Raw genomic sequence first — 22,352 nt, forward strand, 5'->3', positions numbered from 1 at the left:
TGAATCGTTCGAGTTGGTCTTTGAAAAGCGCTATGTAACCGTTTGTTATAAAATCGGTATGGTTAGAAATATGTTGTAAAAGTAGAATACAATGATCTACACAAATATGCCTCGAAATTGCACGGTTTTCGTTTTACCCTGTCGACAAACACGGTCGGCCATTTATGGGGGTCAACAATTTGACTCCCATAAATGGCCGACCGTGTTAGTTCGCGACGTAAAATGAAAACCGTGCAATTTTGAGTGATACTTGTGCGGATCATTATATTCGACTTTTAAAACATCTTTCTAACAATAATGCACTTCATAACAAAATGGTTTCAAACGCTTTTCATAGACCAACTCGTCCGATCCAAGGCAACGTGTTCCTTTAATCATCATACTTTGATATAAATGACAATTTTTTTTATATTAAATTCTGCTTTGCATTTATGGTACATAAGCTTAAGAGAGTAACGTGAACGCAACTAGGCACTTCATTCAACTTGGACCTACTGCAAATTTCCTATTTGCATATGTTTTACTGTAGGCATACAATGTGCACTTTACGTTCATATATTTTCTCTATTTTTTTCTGGGCATGTTCGTATAATATTTACTATCTTATAAAGATAATATCTTTATACGACTCTTTGTGAGTATTTATTTGTGTAGATAATCTTTTAGACGGTAAAAATAATGTTAGAGGGATAGATGAGTCGTTCTTAAAGTCACCATTTGAATGTATGGTAGCACATGTAGGTAGCCAGCCACGTTTCTACCTTTGACCTCATAATGTCGTTGTAGTATTTCTGTGCAATTTATTGTGTGCTGCTAATTTATTGTCAATATAAAATTAGTTGCAGGATATTTATAGTCTATATTCGAGAAGTCATTTTGTGCATTTTGTAAACATTTTTTTCAGTCGAGAGCCATTCCTCCCTCCTCTCTTTCATTAAAATGGGGCAGATCTTCAAGATTATAATCTAAGGAACATGTGACCCAGCGTTAAAATGATTACCTAAGACGTTTTGAACCTGACTCGCAAACTGCTTGTTCTGACAACACCTACACACATTTGCTGTTGTGTGTTCGGGCAGTTTATGTATGGAAACAAAAGGATCAGTCTTCACATAATGTAGAGTAAAGTCCGATAATCCTCTCAGAATTCTTAATGAACAATACAAAAATAATAATATTGTCACTCGTATTTTGTTTATACAGAAGTTTAAATTTATTTCATACAGAAGTGCTTTCTTAAAGGCATTGGACACTATTGGTAATTGTCAAAAAACAGTCTTCTTACTTGGTGCATCTCAACATATACATAAAATAACAAACCTGTGAAAATTTGAGCTCGATTGGTCGTCGGAGATGCGAGATAACTATGAAGGAAAAAATCACCCTTGTCACACGAAGTCGTGTGCTTTCAGATGCTTGATTTCAAGACCTCAAATTCTAAACTTGAGGTCTCGAAATCAACTTCGTGGAAAATTACTTCTTTCTCGAAAACTACTCCACTTCAGAGGGAGCTGTTTCTCACAATGTTTTGTACCGCCAACCTCTCCCCATTACTCGTTACAAAGTAAGGTTTTATGCTAATAATTATTTTGAGTAATTACCAATAGTGTCCACTGCCTTTAAAATTAAGTTTCAAAAAAATAATGGTAAATTTGCAAAAAGAAAACCAACGAGGTGAAAGTGTAAAACTAATACTGTCCATGATGATGAATAATAATCGTTTTCATGAAAATGTTTTTGTATGGTGAATTTGTATGATGTGGTAATAAATGAAAACAGATCTGCAGTGGTATACAAAGTTCCTACATTATTTTATCTAACACACGAATATCCGTATACTGTTTGTTACTTCAATTTCTCAACTAAAATGCGCGTCTACCATTTCCGCCATTTTGTATAAAAATGGGTGGGGGAACTTTTTGGGAGCAAAGGCGGCAGTAGACTTACCAGGTAATATATTTTTTTTTTTTCAAAACGGCGGACAAGCTAAGGTGCGTAAGGGTGCGTTGTGCAATGGGTCAATGTCCTTTTGATGTCACTTTCCTGCGCGTTTCTTTTTCCATCACGATCATCCCGCTATAGTGTTGGTTCAAATACTCTCCTACAGTTCTCGGAGGTGATAGTGGTCTATGGTGAGAGCCCGCCCTCTTGTGATATACATAATGCATTGACGTCATTCAACCGCCATCTTAGAGGTAAAACAATGACGTATCAATCAAAAACATCGTCAGTATAACAATAAAACACATTTATATAGCAAAAATTTAATGGAGATCAACTATAAAAAAAAAACACTGTGATTTGTACGCACGGCACACAGGTTTGACCAATCAACGACCGCTTTTTGACCTTTAGGTGAGGGCGCCCTACTGATATGACATCGCGTGCATAAAGTCTACATACAGTACAGGAGATTTTGAACCAAGACTCCAAGACTCTCATCTTGCCCGGTTCAATAATCATCAACATCTAGCATATTGACGTTGTTGTTACTAAACTCCGTTGCCGTTGCGTCTCTTTCTTTCAGTTCCTCAGCCAGGTCGTACCGGCCGCATTTGACCAGAGCACGGCATAACTTCCTCTCTTTGTCGTAGGCTCGGGGTAGCATGCTCCTCCAAGTCACCAACATATCAAGGACTTGCTGGTCCACCTTGGAGAAGAAAACAAGACAGTCATCTGAGTTTGATTTAAAATAAAAAATGAACAGGAGAACTGTGGCTTCCTGGGTCCGTAAATTAAGATTTACAATTACCAAATCTTCATAGGCCTACAAATAAAACTACTAAAAAATTCGTACTTCGTATTTACATCTAAACCAAGAAAATAAGTACAGTATCAAGGTCCTTTGTTTAAATTAAACTATTTTTTTTTTCAATGGCCGCGTTTATTTTTTATTTATTTTTATTTTTTTTTAAGAAAAAATGAGAAAATATAATTACCTGTTCAACTGCTTACAAACCAAAATGATGGTATAAAATTTAATGCAAAAGCACAAACAAAATATAATTTTGTGACAGCGGTTTTAAGGCAGTTACTTAGCTGTACACTGTAAAATAATGTTCTTTTGTGGTTAATAATCCCGCAATATTTTTTCTCTAAAAGCTAAGCAATGGAAAGAAGCAACTGGGTGATATTTCTCGGAAAAAACCCGAAGTCATTATGTCAAAAGAGCGATCCCCGTAAATAAAAGTAATATCTCATTAATAAAACATTAGAACAAACAGACATAAAAACAGACATAACAGACATAACAGACAAAAACACAAAATCAACATGCACACTTTTAGGAGGTAATTGTAGTAAAGTAGAAGAAAGAAAAAAGAAGTAAAAGGACTGTTTTAAAAAATAAAACACGAAATCTACTCTGACACAAAGTAGATCAGACACATACAATGAATTCATATACTCTCTAAATGTAAACGAGTGAAAAACACCACTCTTTATATATTTCGAGTTGTCCCTCAAGTAGCTTTTTAAGAAGAGTGGTAATTATTTCACTCTTTAAGAGGGGTTTTACTCCAGAACAGAGTTGTTCCTTTCACTCGTTTACATTTAAAGAGTAATAATAGCCAAAGGATGGCAGAACAGTTCATGACACGACATCAGAACACAGTCACTTTTAAATAAAGACTAAAAGTAACGGTCACAAAAAAGGTCAACCCAACACGAGGCTGACTACACGCACACATGTAGCTTTTAATTAAGGCGCACGCGGCGGCAGCGGCAACCTAAGATGTCACGCACGAAAAAAGACCAGCGCGAGAGACGACATGGCAATACACAATTTAAAGTTAACTTGTTACAATATGAACACTTGGGGGCGCACTATATAACAAGGATTGAAAGCTTCTACTCTACCTTGATGGGATTATTTCTCTTGATGCTCTGTAGACGACTCCTCTTGATGCCCAATGCGGCTGAGAGTGACTCCCACTCGTTCCCTAACTCTGTAGATAACCAACGCAGATTGGCGTTGCTCACCGTACCTGGAAATATTCGCCAAAATAATATTGTCACCTTTAAACATTGCAGCGAGTCGGAAAGCATGCAGCACTAAAATTAAGGGGTATACAATGAAAAGGGGAGAGGGTGGAGGGAAGAGTGGAGGCCATAACCCGGAAATAGTTAACAACAAGCTGATTTTCAGGATAGGTCTAGGAATGTGCCTAGAATGACATACTTCAAGTCCCCGGAAATCCCCTGAAGCTTTTCCGAGATCCAAAAATACCGCCATTTTCAAATTTGTTTAGCAACCATGCAGTCATGCTGTTGGTGTCTAGTTGTATGTATTAAAGCACAAGAACTCAAATTAAATGGCATTATCTTGAGATTTTAGAGTTTAAAGGTAAACTCAAAGATGGGAAGAGGGTGAAAAAACAAGCTTTACTTTAATCAAATTAACTCGCATATGGCTGTTTATGCTGTGATTCAACATGATTTACCTCCTACATCGATGGCAGTAGCACGGTATCTACTGGGTGGAAGGGGCGGCTCTGGCTCAGCCTGTTGGAGAAAACAAACATCAGTCAATCAATCAATCAATCAATCAATCAATCAATCAATCGAGCTCTTGTCTAAACAGGTGAGATTTTGAGTGAAGACTTAAAAATGGATATTGTAGGTAGAAAGACGGCATGGGGTGACATGCCCACTGTAAAACTAATCCTGTTTTACATATTTCCATCAGCCAATGATCTTAATTACAAAATATTTTAAATTCTTGGGTAACCGAAGATCGAGTTTTTGGTCCATGTTTAAAGGCAGTGGACACTATTGGTAATTGTCAAAGACCAGTCTTCTTACTTGCTGTATCTCAACATATGCATAAAATCACAAACCTGTGAAAATTTGAGCTCGATTGGTCGTCGGAGTTGCGAGATATTCTGTGAAAGAAAAAATCACCCTTGTCACACGAAGTTGTGTGCTTTCAGATGCTTGATTTCGAGGCCTCAAAATTCTAAAACTTAAGGTCTCGAAACCAAATTCGTGGAAAATTTAACTTTCTCGAAAACTACGTTACTTCAGAGGGAGCTGTTCCTCACATTGTTTCGTACACCAACCTCTCCCCATAATACTCGTTACAACGTCAGGTTTTATGCTAATAATTATCTTAAGTAATTACCAATAGTGTCCACTGCCTTTAATAATAATAACGCAATTTTACCTTTGGTATTGACACAGGAAGTTTACAGATCAAATCGGTCTCAATCTTCTTCAAGCTTTGTTGGTAGTCTCGTCCGCCCATACCGTCCCCGTCTGGCTTCTTCTTGTCTGATTTGGTCAGCATGGACGACCCCGAGTGTTTGCTGTCTTTTTCGGCGGCCTTTGCATCAGCTTCCCGGAGTAGAACCTGCGTTGAAATCAGTTAAAGGGTTTATGTAACTTTTGTAGGACAAAAAACACAATGTCCACAGATTTACACTAAACTTACACAGTTTGAAGATAATGACAGTAGACAGCTTCCCTGAAAATACTACGTGCTGAGGTGCTGTAGTTTTGGGGAAAAAGGTAAAACAATGTAGTGACAATAATTTTCGTCTCATGAGACAAAATTTGTTTTAATCATTTACAAACAAATTTTCATGACATTGTTTTATTAATTTCTCAAAAACTACAGCACCTCAGTAAGTAAGATTTGAAGGGAAGCTTTACACTATCATTATCTTCAAAAAAAATACCCAAATCCTTTAAAGGGGAAACAATTACTCAGCATAGTTTTAGGAGGATTTTATTTTATTTTTATTTTTTTGCAAATGTCTTTGACAACCAAATTGAATTTTCTAGGAAAACTAAACAAACGGCAGAAGACAAAACCGACTACTTTACAAATCTGTATACAAAACAGGGGTTGATTATAACGCCTGTATTTCATTAAATTAAATCGATTTTTTGTGTTTGTCTCCTAAAATTGTCCAGTCGGCTCATTGATTCACTTAAAGGCAGTGGACACTGTTGGTAATTACTCAAAATAATGAGGAGCTGTGATGGTATAAAACACTGTGAGAAACGTCTCCCTCTGAAGTGACGTAGTTTTCGAGAAAGAAGTAATTTTCCACGAATCTGATTTCGAGACCTCAGATTTAGAATTTGAGGTCTCGAAATCAAGCATCTTAAAGCAGACAACTTCGTGTGGCAAGGTTTGTTTTTTCTTTCATAGTTATTTCACAACTCCGACGACCAATCGAGCTCAAATTTTCACAGGTTTGTTATTTTGTGCATTTGTTGAGATACACCAAGTGGGAAGACTGGTCTTTGACAATTACCAATAGTGTCCAATGTCTTAAAAAAACTGTTGTACGAATTTCTGGCGTTGCCAGACATTTTCAAATTGGGAGAGGAGTGGTCAGCTTTTTGCCTGGGGTAGCAGGGGACAAGGATTTTACGAGTTCCCCCTCCCAAATTACAAACCTCTTCCGGATCCTCCATGTCAGCGAGCGTGATGCGTGGCCTGCCGTAGAATTCAGCCATTCCCCGGTACTCTTCCGAGCTGTGATTGCCAAACTTATTGATCTCGTCGATGCTAAACTCGATGACATTCCTCCTTTGGGTGTGAAACGTAAACGTGATCTGGTCACGGCCGACTATCTTTATGTTACCAGTAAATCTGAAAAGACAATTAAAATAATGAGTTAAAAAGCCTCCTCAATACATTTCTGTTTCCCCACCCATCCTAGTGCGTTTGTTTTTCTTTTTGTCATAGTCCCATGAAGGTTTATTTCAATACCATTTGTACATGTACAATACAAGGGGCAAATAATTATAGAACTTAATAACAGTATGTGGAGGTCGCAGACAGGAAGCCTAGGCTTGTACAAGGTCTGGCCTCTGCAAAAAGAGCGCTGTAGAGCGCTGTATAAATGCTTCGTATTATTTATTATTATTATTAATAATATAATAATCGAAGAATTGCCTATGTCTGAGGAGGCGGAACTTGAACCGGGTAAAAAAGGGAGGAAGAGTACTGCAGTCCGAAATGATCCTATGAGACAAGTAGGCCTACGGTTCAATTTGAAATAAAAATTCAGTTAGTTTTCTACTAAAACAATAGTTAACTTAATGGCCTGATGTTACGAATTGGGACAATTGGGACTATGAAATCATTGTATTCAATGACAACTTGGGGCCTATAAGTGGTTATCTTTATCATCGTTGATAAAGACGGGGACCAATCTAGTTACACAAGCTTTATCAGACCTCCTCGGTCGTACTTTAATAACGGACCGGGTGTTCACGTAACGGTCGTGGGGGACGGAGTGCCGCTGGCCACCACGAGACACCTCTCCAACGAGTGCCTCCGCCTCGGCAGCACTCAGAAAACGAAGACAAGCTCTATATGAACAAATCTTCACAGAGCACCGAGTAGAACATTTTACACATGGTGTTGCAACAAACTGTATTGGGGAGATAGTGCTTTCTGCTCTACCAGCCAGGCTTCGGACTAATGATACCCAAGTATGCATCCATATGGACTGTAAAAGGGGTAACCCTGTTTCAGCCCTAGGGAGTAGGTGGCAACGGCCTCTGGAAAAAAATAATTGTAGCCCACACCTTGAAGTGGCCTTCAGGCCTTGTGTGTCTTGCGACTTGCATACAACCAAAAATATATTGATGATACCTCACCATAATCCCTCAAAACCTATATACCTCATACCTCATTGTAATTTCCTGTCCCTCCGTCATAGCTATATCCCCACTAGGCTCGGGGGGTCCCTCGTAACCGTCCTGGTTCAGCCGCCTGAGAGCGCCCTCTAGCTGTCTCGAGGGTACACACTGTACCAAAACGCGCTGGGGATCGTCCTCGCGGTGGTGGAGTAAGATGGTGGCGTACTTGATTTGGAGGGCCTTCTCGAAGGTTTGGGCTACGCTCTTGGCTGGGTAACGACCGTCTGCTGTCATCCGGAGTATTAAGACTCTTTAAGAAACAAGACAAAAGTGGATAATCAAAGACAGGATATATAGGAAGAGAGGTTTGGGTAAACCGATTATAAGTAGGATTTGAAACTTTGCTTTGTGGAAGTTTAACTAAGAGAGGTTTGCGGTATCACCATATGGAAATTTCTTTTTGGGTAGTTTTGGTTCTGAAAAGAATCGGTGGTTAACAACTCAACGTTTTGATCAGTATCGTCTTCGTGGCATTGCTGGGCTTTTCGCACACTACTGAGCCAAGTACTTTATTTAGCAGCATCCAGTATCAAAATTGTATTGACTGTTATGAGAATGATGATGGTTTCCGGCACCCTATAAATACAATGAAAGGAAAGTATTTTGTTAAATGTTGACAAGTAAGCCCCTCCTTACTTATCCATTGGCTTGTCCAACTCGATGGACACCAGATCCTTCCTGACTTGTTTGATGTTGGCATTCTCCACCTCGTTCCAATACCCCCAATTCGACTGCCGGTGCATCAGGTGAAGCGTGTCCTCAGCCGGATCCCCGCCGAAGATACTGCTCTTCGTCCCGCGTATGATCACAGCTCCGTCCGGTGAGAGCGGGGCTTGTTTCTCTGGTGTCTTCCCCGCGGTGCTGTTGGCCGTGGTCGCTGCGGGGACCTTGAGGGGGTTTGGCGGGCAGGGGATGGTGACGGTGACGGGTGTATCAAAGGGTTTTCCCGGGGAGTGGCTGAGGTGGATGATGGGGCTTGCGGCGATGAGATCGGAGCAGTGCCGCATTCGGGCACGGAGGTCACCCACTGCCTGCTCTGCTGGTTGAACCTTTAACATCAAACAAAACAATTTTGTTTAAAGGCAGTGGACACTATTGGTAATTACTCAAAATAATTATTAGCATAAAACCTTACTTGGCAATGAGTAATGGGGAGAGGTTGATGGTATAAAACATTGTGAGAAACGGCTCCCTCTGAAGTGCCATAGTTTTCGAGAAAGAAGTAATTTTCCACGAATTTGATTTCGAGACCTCAAATTTAGAACTGGAAATCAACCATCTAAACGCATACAACTTAATGTGACAAGGGTGTTTTTTTCTTTCACTATTATCTCGCAAGTTCGATAACCGATTGAGCTCAAATTTTCACTGGTTTATTATTTTATGCATATGTTGAGATACACCAACTGTGAAGGCTAGTCTTTGACAATTACCAATAGTGTCCACTGCCTTTAAAACAAAAATTACATTATGTATCTTGACGGAATGAGAACCTAAGCTTCTAAACGGAGGGGGAACATGACGGTGTATGACATTAGATATTTTATAGTGCTGTTTCTTCGGTTGGTCGTCTCTCAAAATGAAGGCAGGAACACGAACAACCTTCAGATCCCATAGTTTAGAAAAAATATGCAAAAGGTATGCAATCATAAAGTATGCAAACGGTATATGTCCAATTTGGTGATACCAAAACTGATTTCCAAAGATATTTGCTACAATATTTGCGTCTTCGCAAAAGGATACAATAATGTTCGATTTTAATGACCCCCCCCCCCCCCCCCCCCGGTCAGCGCAGGGGTCTAAAAAATATGGATCAATAACCGACCTGTAAGGTGACGCTCATTAGTGAACAGACACCGGGCGGGTAGGACACGTTCATACGGGAGTCACTGGACGACTTGACCACCCCACCCTTCTTCGTTATCGTCTGCCGTTCCTTGTTCAGACGAGTCACCACTGCGAATGAACCCAGGTTGTAGGTCCGCACTTCGGCAAATGGACCCTGGAAAAGAGAAAGAAAACTGTGAATCGAGGGAGCGAGTATTTATTTATTTGTATATTATTTTATTAAAGCATGGGGCCTAACACCAAATTAGATCAGAGGCTGTTTTACATCATGGTCTTGTTAACAAAACAACGATTTAAAAAACGAAACAACCAACAAACTTTAGTATCTGCATTCGACTCTATTCATAATAAATTGCGGCTTTCAATATTAACTCAAAACTTTGTTTAAAAAAATTACATTCTCGATTTTTTGTAGTAATTATTATACAAACATGAGACGGATGCTTAAGGGGGGGGGGTACACGTTTGGTAATTACTCAAAACAAATATTAACTTAAAAACTGACTTGATTGCGAGCATTGGAGAGCTGTTGATAGTATAAAACATTGTGAGAAACGGCTCCCCCGGAAGTAGCATAGATTTTAAAATAGAGGTAATTGCTCACTAAAATAATAAAAGACTTCTAGCTAGAAGTCTTTTATTCCTATCTGAAAGCACACAAGTTCGTCCAACAAGGGTGTTTTTTCTTTCATCGTTTTCTCCCAACTCTGACGACCAATCGAGCTCAAATTTTCACAGGTTTGTTATTTTATGCATATGTTGAGATACACCAAGTGAGAACACTGGTCTTTGACAATTACCAATAATGTACCTTCCCTTAAAAATTTCGTGACTCGGATATTGCTTAATAAAAATGTGTGCTAAGTGAAATCGAGCATTATTACCACCCACAAATTGTACACATGAGATGGCATTTTGCCAAGTAACCTTAGTCTATTAAGCATTATTTTATTGCACTTTAGCAACTTTTTGTGCTTCAGCATGCAGCTCTATGAAATTGGGCACAGTACAGTGTTATCTTGCCCCCTGCCAGGAAATGAAATCGCGCAATTTATCGTGCAAATGCGCGCGAATTGTATTGCCTACAGTCTAGCATTGTCTCTCCCTTCCTCCCTCACATCCTCCACCCCTCCTCCACTCACCTTGTGCTCCTCAAAAGAGCTATCCGCAACCAGCATGGGGACGACCTTCCACGCATCCTCGTTCCCACCTCTGAACTTCACCACAAACTCCTTCGTGCTCAACATCCGTGCACTCACATTGTACGGGATCGCAACGACAATCGGTACCTCGAGCTCACTGACAATGACGTTACTGTCGTCGTCAAAGACCTGCTCGACGGTGACAACATGGCTGACAAGCTCCTCGCTGTCTGCGACTGCATCAGTGCTCAGGTTGTTGTTGATGACGCAACGGAACTCCGGCACGGTTGTGGTGAAGTACTCTTCCTTGAGGCGAATGACGCAGCCGATTTCGTCATCAGTGACGTCATCATCGGGAAGGTTTAATCTAGAGTATTGGTATTGTGATATGTTTGAAGATTTGGATGATGTGAAAGATAATAATAAACTAAAACTTGCGGGCACAACCATGAAATAATTCTCTTTATGAAATAAATGTTGACTTGAATGAAAGAATGAATCAATGTTTTCAGCAGCGGACTTACCAGGTAAAATCCATTGTTCTCGGTAATGTGCGCATGTTCAGAACTACGTAAACAATTGACATTTACCTGGTAAGTCTGCTGCCACCTAGCGTTCCAAAGTCTCCTATTAGAACACTCACATTTGGTGCGGCCAATCCAAGACGTTCTCTTTGATACTCCTTTTCCTCTTCGGTGAGGGAGGTGGTTTGGGTGTGTCCTCCGGTTTATCATCCTCCTCCTTATTGTTCTCACCATCTCCAACTGTCACATCTTCATTGTTCTCTTCGCCTTCATCTTCTTTCTCTTCCTCATCCTCCTCGTGTTCGTCTTCTTGAGCGTCGCCTTCCACAGAATCTTCACCTTGTCTCAAAGGGGCACGGCTTGAGAGGGATCTTGCATCCTCGTTCTCTTCTTTTTCTTGACTATCCCAATCTTCAATTCAAGTCAATTCAATTCACATTTATGTCCATACTGTCAAAAACACAGCATTACAGAGTGCATATACAATGTAATGGCAATCGAACAGAGTAGTTTACAGTTTGTACGGTCAAAGAAGATGAGTAGGGCCCAATTGCATAAAGCCTGTAAGCACAAAGCTGGCTTAGCACAACACAGATGCTTAGCAAAAAAAGGTACTAGCCAAACACCATTCAAACTACCACTGCTGCGACTGGTACCCCGGCCGGTCAATTTTTGCTAACAGCCAACAAATTTGCTAAGCAGAATTTAGGCCCTGTACGGAGGCCGATTTCATAAGCAAAGGCTTGGATGTAATCAGCCTGTGGACAGACAGACAGAGACGAGATAGACGGACAAACAAAATACGTACGAATAGGAACAAAACAACTCACAAACAACAATAAAACTTATTCAACTAAAATAAAAATATGATATAATCTATAGGAGCGCACTGTTTGGTTTTGGTGTTTCAGACAAATTTAAGATATCTATGAAAACCACAAATGTTGATATAACTGGCCAAGCAGTCAATAAGCCATTTTGAGATATGGTGAACATAGCACAATGACACTACTGGGTTTAGGTAAATTTGTCTGAAACACCAAAACAAAACAGTGCGCTTCTAGTGTCCACCATACCTCGAAAAGGCCAATGGAAATAAGTAAATAGAAATAAAGCTTTGTTAATACATACTGAGAGAAAGTTCCTCTTCGGGACCATCTTCAAGACGATCTTCTGCATCTTCTTTGTCCTCCTTTTGTTCATCATCAACTGCTCCGCTTGCCTCACTTGCCGCATCTTCCTCTGGCCGTTCAGCATCTTCAACCTGGTCCAGTCGGTCTTCGATCTCAGCGAGTTCCTCCTTGGCCGTCTCTGCGGCCGCAGCTGCTTCGGCAGCGGCGGTCTCTGCTTCGGCTGCCATCTGGGTGGCCGAGGCGACGTCCAGGGCAACTTCCGCCAGCAGGGCTTTGGCTGCAGTGACGGCGGCAACAGCCCGAGAGTGTGCCTTCTTGTTATCTATAGAGTAGTAAAAGAACAAATACATGAATGAAAAATAACCCTCAACAAATGAAAGAAGAATTTTGATTCAAAGATTTCATTGTTTCATATTCTAGAAGTACTTCATCAGGGTAGAGGTCACAAAGAGTTAAGACTTGTCTTATCTCGAGTTAGGACGAGTACCTCGTCTTAACTTAGGACCAGCCTTACAATTTTAATATATCCTAGGACTAGTCCTAAGTTAGGACTAGTCCTAAGTTAGGACTAGTCCTAACTCTACAAATCGACCTCTGGGCGAAATTTCATTAAGCTGCTTAGGTGGCACACAAGCTAGCTAAACACAACAAAATTAGTCTTAATCAAATCGCAACACTAATGACCACATTCGAGAACACAACAGCCAGACGAAAGATGGCCGCAACGGATAAGAGGTCATTTATAAAAGGCTCCAATCGCAGAGCTAGACTTTATGTTATTTGGATTCTCCACATTGAACCCAACCCTTCATTAATAGATAATCATTATTCCACAATAAATAACCACTTCGATCTGCCTGTCAGGACAACTGACAGATTGTTGGTTTTAGATCACAATAAGTATTGACAGAGGGTGACGTCGTGACTATAGAGGATCGGACCATGGCAAAATCTGCAGTTATTGTAGAGCTCAAAGGTCGAACAATACTTCTTCGTGCCTAAGTTTCATATAAAAACATTTTTAATATGGGTATGATATTAAGATAATAGTTACCATAAGATTGCCAATAATTCATTTGATAGTGTTGTGGTATTTCAAAGAACTTCAATAGACTCGTGAGAATGTTCGAAGGAGATTTATTTGGTTTCGTTTTGAAGAGACTCCTTATTTTGGACCAATAATGGATCCTTGAGGAGTTTGAAGCCAACACACTTTATGATAACGGTTTTTTGTAAAGAACTCTATCAATGAATGCTCTCTTATTTCTTTTTTTTTCTTTGTTAAACAACATTTATTTGTTTCCCGTCAACTAGGTTCTTTAGAGAACTGTCTAGCTATATACTTTACTACCCCGGAGTAGATTTTTTTTATTTTCCGGGAGAATTCTAGTCAGCTCTGCTTATTAAAGGAACACGTTGCCTTGAATCGGTCGAGTTGGTCGTTGACAAGCTTTCGAAACCGTTTGCAATGAAATACAAATGGTTCTGATAGATAATTTAAAAGTAGAATAGAATGATCCGCACAAGTATCACGTTTCGAACGCTTTTCAAAGACCAACGTGTTCCTTTAACTTCGGAGTTGTTCTTACAAAGTTCGCAAACACATTACAGTTTCCTCTTGGCCGAACAAACACCTCTGCTGTTCCTTTAAGAATAACACACTTCATCTTGATGTCAAAAAATGAAAATCTGTTTGCTTGAGCTGGTCTGAAGTCAACAAGTTGGGTATATAACCAGCGACGACCATCAGCCATCGACAGATCAAAAGCAAACATTGTCGCCGTGGTAACGTACTCTAACGCCAATGGGATAGGCTTTTCTTATATTGATAAACAAATCGCACTGGTTGCCATGGATGGCCATTATGTGTTAAGTTGTGACTTTCAACTAAAAAATGTAATCTTATAGCTGCTTTGTTTCCAAGAAATACAACCTAATTTTTATGTGTCTTCTAATAAACTGTGTCTGAATGATACGGAAATGTTTGCGGTAACACCATGTAATTTCTATCTCTAAATGAGTTGGGGTGGTTCTGAAAAGAACCGTTGGTTTCAAGAGTTGTGGGTTTTTTTGTGCTAGTTTACGCTCGACAGAAGTTTGTTACACATTATTGTATGAAATTTGGCTATGATTTGTACCAGCTTGTTTATATCTTGAATGTGTATTAATATTAAAGTCAATTGTTGTTTGTCGTCGTCGTCGTCGTCGTCGTCGTCGTCGTTGTTGTTGTTGTTGTTGTTGTTGTTGTTGTTGTTGTTGTTGTTGTTGTTGTTGTTGTTGTTGTTGTTGTTGTTGTTGTTGTTGTTGTTGTTGTTGTTGTTGTTGTTGTTGTTGTTACTGTTGCAATCCTCTTAATTTATTTTACATGTAATAGGGTGGTTTGACCTTTATACCTGTTCACAGATAATTTTATTTAATGGATATTTAAGTTTAGAAAATAAAAATTTGATATTAGTGTATCAGTCAACGCAACCATTGACGCCCAAAACAAACAGTCTTAGTAAAGTTTCTTTATATACGTTAATTTGACTTAATAATAATAGAACGAAAACAATTCTGGACATAGTGACAGAGCCTGTAAGGACTTGCAGATGATATTTCAATCTTAATTATGTATTCTGATTTTAACTAAACTCATCAATGTCATGGACAATTACTTTCACAATCACCCAAAATGAGGACTGGCAGACGAGTGAATTAGAAAACATAGTCACGCAGTTTTATATTACTATTATCATAATAAATCAATAGGAAGAATAACGTACCAAAAGCAATTATTCTATGCCTATAACCTGATTCTCAAATCGTCAGTTATTTTTATGACAGAGTACAGAGCTAATACACCGTAGGAGCTTGCATGAAACAAGGCACCGAAATCAACTTGTCTTCACTTGCAAATCTATTTAAGAATCAGTTATATGAAAACAAATCGGATGTCAATATATATTTGGTTTGCGGTAACACCATGGTGTGTGTGTCTACTTGCCAGGTAGATTATGTTCTTTAGAGAACTGTCTTGCTTTATATTTTACTACCGCGGAGTAGATTTTTCGAATTCGTGAGACTTCTCAGTTCTCAAAAGAACTGTCCTGCTTTTTAACTTCTACCTGTGCGGTAGGTAGACATTCGGCTGGGACCGCTTCTTTAGCTGAAGTGGATCGAGGGGACTTCTCGCTATTACCTTCACTGCCGGACGTTACGACTAGCTCTAGTCATCGCCAACAGGCGGCTGATGTCAAATAGTAAAAATATGGTAGTCTTAAAAGAAAAAACATAAACACGAGTGTTTAAAGTAATGGTAGTCATCCGACTGCACACTTAAAGTCTCCAAGCAGAAAGGCCCTTTCCAGTTTGAATGTCAACTATTATAGTTTAACAATGAACTCTACATTCACAGACGCTGTGGGTCTGTCCCCAGTCCTCATCGCACTCCGTACTTGTTTCATCGCCATCATTGCACTGCTGATCATATCTGGGAATATTCTTTCAATTGCCGTGACACTCCGTGTAACCAACTTAGCTGACAGCACCAAGGTTCTGATGACGTCACTGGCTGTGTATGACCTGCTTGTTGGTTTTCTAACACTCTTAAGTTTGATATCATCTGCACTAAACAAAATAATGGCCTTTTGGTGATTTGGGGTGTGAGCTGTGTATGTCATATATATACATAACTCTTTCAATGTCTGTGGGTTGCTTGTTATTTCTTAACATAGAACGATTCCTGGCTGTAACCCGACCATACAAGTTTCCTGTGTGGTGTTCCAAACGCCGAGTGGTAACGGTTGTAACTTTACAATCTGTTTTAGTGTTGCTAAGTGCAGCTTTGCTGAGAACAGTTTTCCATTTAGATGTCAAGTTCTTTTCCGAGCAGCAGTTGTGTTTTTATGAAAACACCTCGGCAGTTTGGGACTTAAGTGTACTTGTAGTGACGTTTATAATTCCTACAAGTGTGATGGCAACTATTTACTATCACTTGATCAAAATCAGTCGCCAACATGAACAGCGACTGAATCAAAACGGTAACAATGAGGCAAACAATAGTCATGGAAACAGAGCTATCAAGACGTTTCTTGCTGTGACGCTGACCTTCTCCGGATGCTATGCACCTTTCCTTATTCTAAGAGCAGTCGAATCAACTCTGGGGATCTCTTCCCCAAGATGGCTGATGTTTCTCACGTCATGGTTGGCAATCAGTAACAGCATGTTTAACGTCGTCATCTACTGTCTCTTTAACAACAACTTTCGTCAAACGGCTAAGAAGATTATTTCGGAGAGATGTCCATGTCTTTTCAGGTCCATTGAACCTATGAACATTGCAGTTTGAATGTTCAGTGTTTAAAGGCACTGGACACTATTGGTTATCAGTTGTAAGCATGACAAACTTACTTGGTCATGAGCAATGGATAGTTATTGATAGTATCAAACACTCTGAGAAACGGCTCCCTCTGACGTGACGTAGTTTTTGAGAAAGATGTATTTTCCCACTCAAAGTATTAAAAGGCTTCAGGCCAGCCTGAAGCCTCTTTTAGGCACCTGAAAGCACATACATTTGTACAATAAGAGTGTTTCTCATTTCATTATAAATTCTCATGCCACTTCGACGCCCAATTAAGCTCAAATTTTCACAGGTTTGGTATTTTATGCATATGTTGAGATACGCCAAGTGAGAAGACTGGTCTTTGACAATTACCAACCTCCGCCAGTGTCTTTAAGAAGAGTAAGAACAGATCTTGAAAATATTTGTCAATCATCAAAAACTTTGAATATGAAGCGTTCAGTTCAGACTCATTTGGAGCAGTTGTTTGTCGAAGCGCGGTTTGGTGTAGAGGTGTTCGGGACAAGTTGAACGATACAGCCAAATTTTCACAGGTCTGTTATTTCATATATAAATGGTTCGTTGATAACCCAAAACATGAACACTGCGACTTTTTTGTTAGCTCTAACATTATTTTATAGTACTTTAAAATGTCAAAATGCATGTAATTTAAATATACATGGATTATAATGAGTGATGACAACTTTGTTTAAAAAAAAATAATGTACGAGTACCTTTATCGCTTTGTCCTCGTCGTCACGATTTTTCCTCTCACCGACGCAAACAAAAGCTAATATTTAACTTCCCTTTACACCACTTAAAACGTGACTTTGCAGATAATGGTTGAGTGTCACAAGAAACTGCACTTTCAACACAGATTATTAAAAGCACAAGGAAGAGAATCAAGTCATATTTCCATTCACGTCAGGTACTGATCAATCATCGATTCCGACGGGAGGGTATAACTCCTATGTTGTTAATTTCCCCCAAACAGCATTCGTACAGGCTCATTAGAAACGATGTAGTACTATGTACTATGGCTCTTTCCAAAACCACGGCTTCGGCTTTGGATTCGGCTTCAGGCTCCATTATCTCGTCTGAAGCTCTGAGCGTGAACGCAGTTGTCAAACAACCGCGGGGCCAAGCTAGCAGGAGCCGACTCTGGAGCCGAAGCCATGGTTTCGAAAAGGGCCTGTATTGTTTGCCGAGTAAAGAAACGGTGTGTTGTATTTGGGGTTGTGTGAACTGGGTTTATATTTTGAAGATATTAACGCGGTGTGGTGATCGGAAAAGTAAATTGACTTAATGTTTTGTTAGCACATAGCAGGCATAGTAACGCCTTGTTCATATTGTTTGTAAATGCTTAAAGGGGAAATCCATCATCGGGAATTGTTGTGGAGCTCAATTTCATAGAGCTGCTTTAAGTAGAAAAATTAGCTAAGCACAACAGAATTATGCTTACAAAAATTGTGCTACCAGCCAAAATACCATTTATTATGTTCAAAAATGTGACGGGTATCCTGGTAAGCATAGCAGAAACCTTTTAAGCAAAATTGTCTACTAAAGCGTTCCTTTTGAGTTTGGGCCTTAGTTTTACAGTTGACTGCCGAGCTACGACAAAAGCAAATTGTGAAGATTGTTAAAACGCTCAGAAAGAAATTGTTGAATTAAAACTTACATGTTCAAACAATCGTCATACTTTTTAAAGATGTTTAGGCTTATCTTTGAAAAAAAAAACAATTTTTGAATTGGCATTAAAGCTATTGGACATTTTCGGTAAACAGTATTATCCAAAGGCCCACACTTCGTGTATCACAACTTATATACAAAAATAACAAACCTGTTAAAATTTAGGCTCAATCGGTCATTGGAGTCGGGAGAAAATAACGGGAAAACCCACTCTTGTTTCCGCACGTTTCGCCGTGTCATGACATGTGTTTAAGATAATCCGTAATTCTCGTTGTCGAGAATTGATAATTGTTTGAATGTTTTCTCAAAAAGTAAAGCATTTCATGGAATAATATTTCAAGAGAAGTCTTTTACCATTACCTTCTGTAAACCCTGTAAGTAAGTTGTAAATCTGTGAACTTTTGTTTTGTTTCGGTTCCGACAGTGTATAATGGCTTTAAGTCACATTAAAGTGATTATTAAGGGAAAAGGAAGTTTATGCCCAACTATTATAACCCGAGAAGGGTGACTGTAAGTAACGTTCCTCGGATTGTGTTTTTCGCTTCGAATTATCGGCGATGTCTAAAAAAAAAAACGCGACCGCCTACATTAACATTATGTAAGGAATAAAACAATCAAACTGTTAAAACAAAACTTTGCTATTGGCAATTACTCAAAATAATTATCATCATAAAACCTTTCTTGATGACAAGTAATGGGGAGAGGTCGATGGTATAAAACATTGTGAGAAACAGCTCCCTCTGAAGTGACGTAGTTTTTGAGAAAGAAGTAATTTTCCACGAATTTGATTTCGAGACCTCAAGTTTAGAATTTGAGGTCTCGAAATGCAAGCATCAGAAAGCACACAACTTCGTGTGTCAAGGGTGTTTTTTCTTTCATTATTATCTCGCAAATTTGACGACCGATTGAGCTGAAATGTTCACAGGTTTGTGATTTTATGCATGTGTTGAGATACACCAGGTGAGAAGACTGGTCTTTGACAACTACCAATAGTGTCCACTGTCTTTAAGTTCTCGTTTATCGAAATTCGAAGAGTAATTTGACGTCACAAATTCGCAACAAATAATTCGCATTAATTGACTTGTGCTGAAAACACCCACGGTGTGACGTCTACAATTCGTGTTGCATTCGCAGGAAAGTATGAACCGGCTTTATAACATGTCAATTTTGTTATCTCTATCTGAACACGATGGATTAAAGATAGGCACAATCAGGTATGTTTTGATCTGTTTGTTAGTGGTCACGTCACCCAACAAGCAATTAAACACACTGCAAAAACCAGGGTGTTAAATGGACACAATGGGTGCTGTCACAAAAATAAGTACTACAACCGTTTTAAACTTATATAAGCTATAGAGTATACCACAGGGTGTGCAAATAACACTTATTTCAGCTAACATAATAACTTGAACGGCATCTATGTTTAACTATTGTAAAATCTTATATCCAAAGAATTTAGAATAAAAACATCAACTCAATAAATATAAATAGTGTTAGAACTTTTTTTCTACAATATTTTTTCTTATTTTTTATTTTTATTGCTGCTGTTGTCAATTTATTTTTGCTGTTTGTTTGTTTGTTTGTTTGTTTGTTTGTTTGTTTGTTTGTTTGTTTGTTTGTTTGTTTGTTTGTTTGTTTGATTGTTTGTTTGTTTGTTTTTGTTGTTGGTTCGCTCAAGAGGTGTGAATAATAACTCACCTGTATTATCCTTCTCGTCCACCATGGCTTCAGCCTCCGCATCATTGGATCGATTCAGCCTTGCCTCCAGAGTCTTCTTCAGTCCCTGGGCAGCCTCCCTGATCGCCTCGATGCCCTCAAACAACCTCAAGCTCTGGTCCTCACTCTCCCTCAGCGTCTCCGACAGCTCACCAAGGACCCCTCGCACGTGCGACGTCTCAATGCTCCCGAGGCTCTCCGCTCTCTGGAGGCGCTCTGTCTCCTCATGGATGACCGTGATAAACGAGGAGAAGACGGCCGTCAAATCGCTCGGTGTTCCCTCATCCCCGTACTCCAACTCTTTGGAGTAAGCACTAGAACTAGTCTGGCGACTGGACGCTCTATTCCTAACCTCATATTCATCATCCCTCCGGTTGTCCTCACTGTGGCGATCTGAGGCGTCACTTTGAGGTTCATTTCCTATAGAGTTCATAGAGCCCATCGACCGCCCATCGCGTACGCCGTGAAGTGTTGAGGCTGATTTGGAAAGGTCCTCATCTGTTGAATACGCCCCATCTTGGACCTCACTTGACCCATACCTCCCACTTACACTTGACCTCTTCCCGGCAGAGACATCTGAGGTGATGCTATCAGTATCAGCTGAGGCCAGGCTATTCCGCCCAGAGCCTCTGTGTTTATCGGATGATACCTCAGACCTCACGCTACCTCTACTTGATGGTACCTCCGAGCTCACGCTACCTCCTTGGTCTATCGACCCCGATAGCCTCCTACCGTGAGAGTGCTGTGCGGAGGCTTCTGACCCACCGTGACTCCGTGAGGCTATCTGTGATGAGGCTTTTGGGGCTTTCCGTGAGGCGACTTTTCCTTGCTCTGCCTTCCGGGTTGTTTTCTCGTCTTGCTCCCCGTCGTTGGAGTGCCGGCAACGGGCAGGTTTAGCCTCAGGAACGTCAGCCATTGTCGCTTAAGAAAGTCTAGATTATCTTGTGATGAATGAAATGTCCTCCTGAACTGGCCTCGTTGAGTGTTGTTCCATAAGAGCTGTTCAATTATTCCAAGATCAAGACGTGTAGTAGTCATTCATATACATGAGGTTCAGTGTACACTAAGGGTTGCTGCAATGGCTGCAAAATTGTGAACTTCTTATAGCTGGACTCTTCATACAGCTAGTTATGATATAGCTTTTATGTGGAGCAATTATGGCTATTTCGCCCACCTTGAAACTTGAAAGTCCTTTACGGATGCTGGTCAAATACGACCGGCTTGCTGCCTGGGTTACTCATAGCTAGCTGTCACACAGTTATGGGTGGCTGAGGGCTTTAGTTCCAGTTAATGACATAATCCTCGTAAAGTATCACCCCTAACCGTTGCAATTATCCTCTTAATGAATCCGTAGATGCAACTCTCTACAGCTCATTCGATTCCATTACAAATACGCATATTTCTCTCCCAATGTTGTTATGAAAGTTGTATAGCCGAAGAAGGAGCCCGAAGAAAGCTGTAGTAAGCTACAGACCATCTTTAATCACCCAAACGTCTCCTGACCGCCCCCAATTGAATAAATTGACCGGGGTCAGCGACGCGATGTCCGGGCAACCATTGTCCCTTATTGCCCCCACAAAGACCAACAACCTTGAAAAGACGCAGTGTGTGTTCAACTGCGTTGTCTTCTTCAATGGGGGACCAGACGACGATTACAAGTCAACAATAATAAGTTACCAGCTAGATGGTAAATAAGTAATAAAGGAAGAGCGTGTGGTATGTGTGTTGAGCAAGGGCTGTGTCTCAGCGAGCTCGTGCATTATTCATGTTACATGTTTCATGAATTATTCATGTGAATCTTGGAGAACGTGCCAAGGTTCTTACAGCAGCATCTGAGATATGCCTATTGAAGATAAAGGTCGTTGGTTCGATTCTAAATCGAGTCGGTCGCTCTGAATTTCATCATATCCCATAAAAAAAAATGCATAAAATAGCAAATCTGTGAAAATTTGGTCTTCGAATATGCCGGAAAAATAAGAAAAAAAAAAAACACCGTTGTGTTTGCTTTCAGATGCATAATAAAATAGTCCAGGCCTGAAGTCTTTAAATATTTAAGTGAGAAATAACTCCTTTCTCAAAAACCACTTTACATCAGATGGAATCATTTCTCAAAAAGTATTAAAGGCAGTGGACACTATTGGTAATTACTCAAAATAATTATTAGCATAAAACCTTACTTGATAATGAGTAATGGGGAGAGGTTGATAGTATAAAACATGATGAGAAACGGCTCCCTCTGAGATAACGTAGTTTTCGAGAAAGATTTAGTTTTCCACGAGACCTCAGATTTAGAATTCAAGCATCTGAAAGCACATAACTT

General features: G+C 39.8%; 1 protein-coding gene across 1 annotated transcript; it reads right to left on the bottom strand.

Moving 5' to 3' along the window:
* Nucleotides 1–1,596: 1,596 nt before the first annotated feature.
* On the bottom strand, nt 1,597–21,525 carry LOC117296308 (death domain-containing protein 1-like). Its single transcript, XM_033779156.1, has 12 exons — nt 20,015–21,525; nt 12,308–12,631; nt 11,296–11,587; nt 10,653–11,019; nt 9,488–9,664; nt 8,299–8,711; nt 7,652–7,912; nt 6,409–6,604; nt 5,165–5,350; nt 4,443–4,503; nt 3,859–3,986; nt 1,597–2,650 (listed from the first exon to the last, which is right to left on the bottom strand). Exons 1-12 carry the CDS (start codon nt 20,946–20,948, stop codon nt 2,453–2,455), a joined length of 3,537 nt encoding a protein of 1,178 aa, XP_033635047.1. The 5' UTR covers nt 20,949–21,525; the 3' UTR covers nt 1,597–2,452.
* Nucleotides 21,526–22,352: the final 827 nt, after the last annotated feature.

This window comes from Asterias rubens, chromosome 11 (genome assembly GCF_902459465.1).
Source record: "Asterias rubens chromosome 11, eAstRub1.3, whole genome shotgun sequence".
In the NCBI taxonomy this organism is placed as follows: Eukaryota; Metazoa; Echinodermata; class Asteroidea; order Forcipulatida; family Asteriidae; genus Asterias; species Asterias rubens.

Coding starts and splice junctions, on each gene's coding strand:
- LOC117296308 (XM_033779156.1), bottom strand. CDS start 20,948: ATGGCTGACGTTCCTGAGGCTAAACCTGCCCGTTGCCGGCACTCCAAC. Junction 6,605..7,651: donor GGACAGGAAATTACAATGAG/GTATGAGGTATA, acceptor TTGTCTTTTCAG/ATTTACTGGTAACATAAAGA. Junction 2,651..3,858: donor AGAGAAATAATCCCATCAAG/GTAGAGTAGAAG, acceptor TTCTTCTCCAAG/GTGGACCAGCAAGTCCTTGA.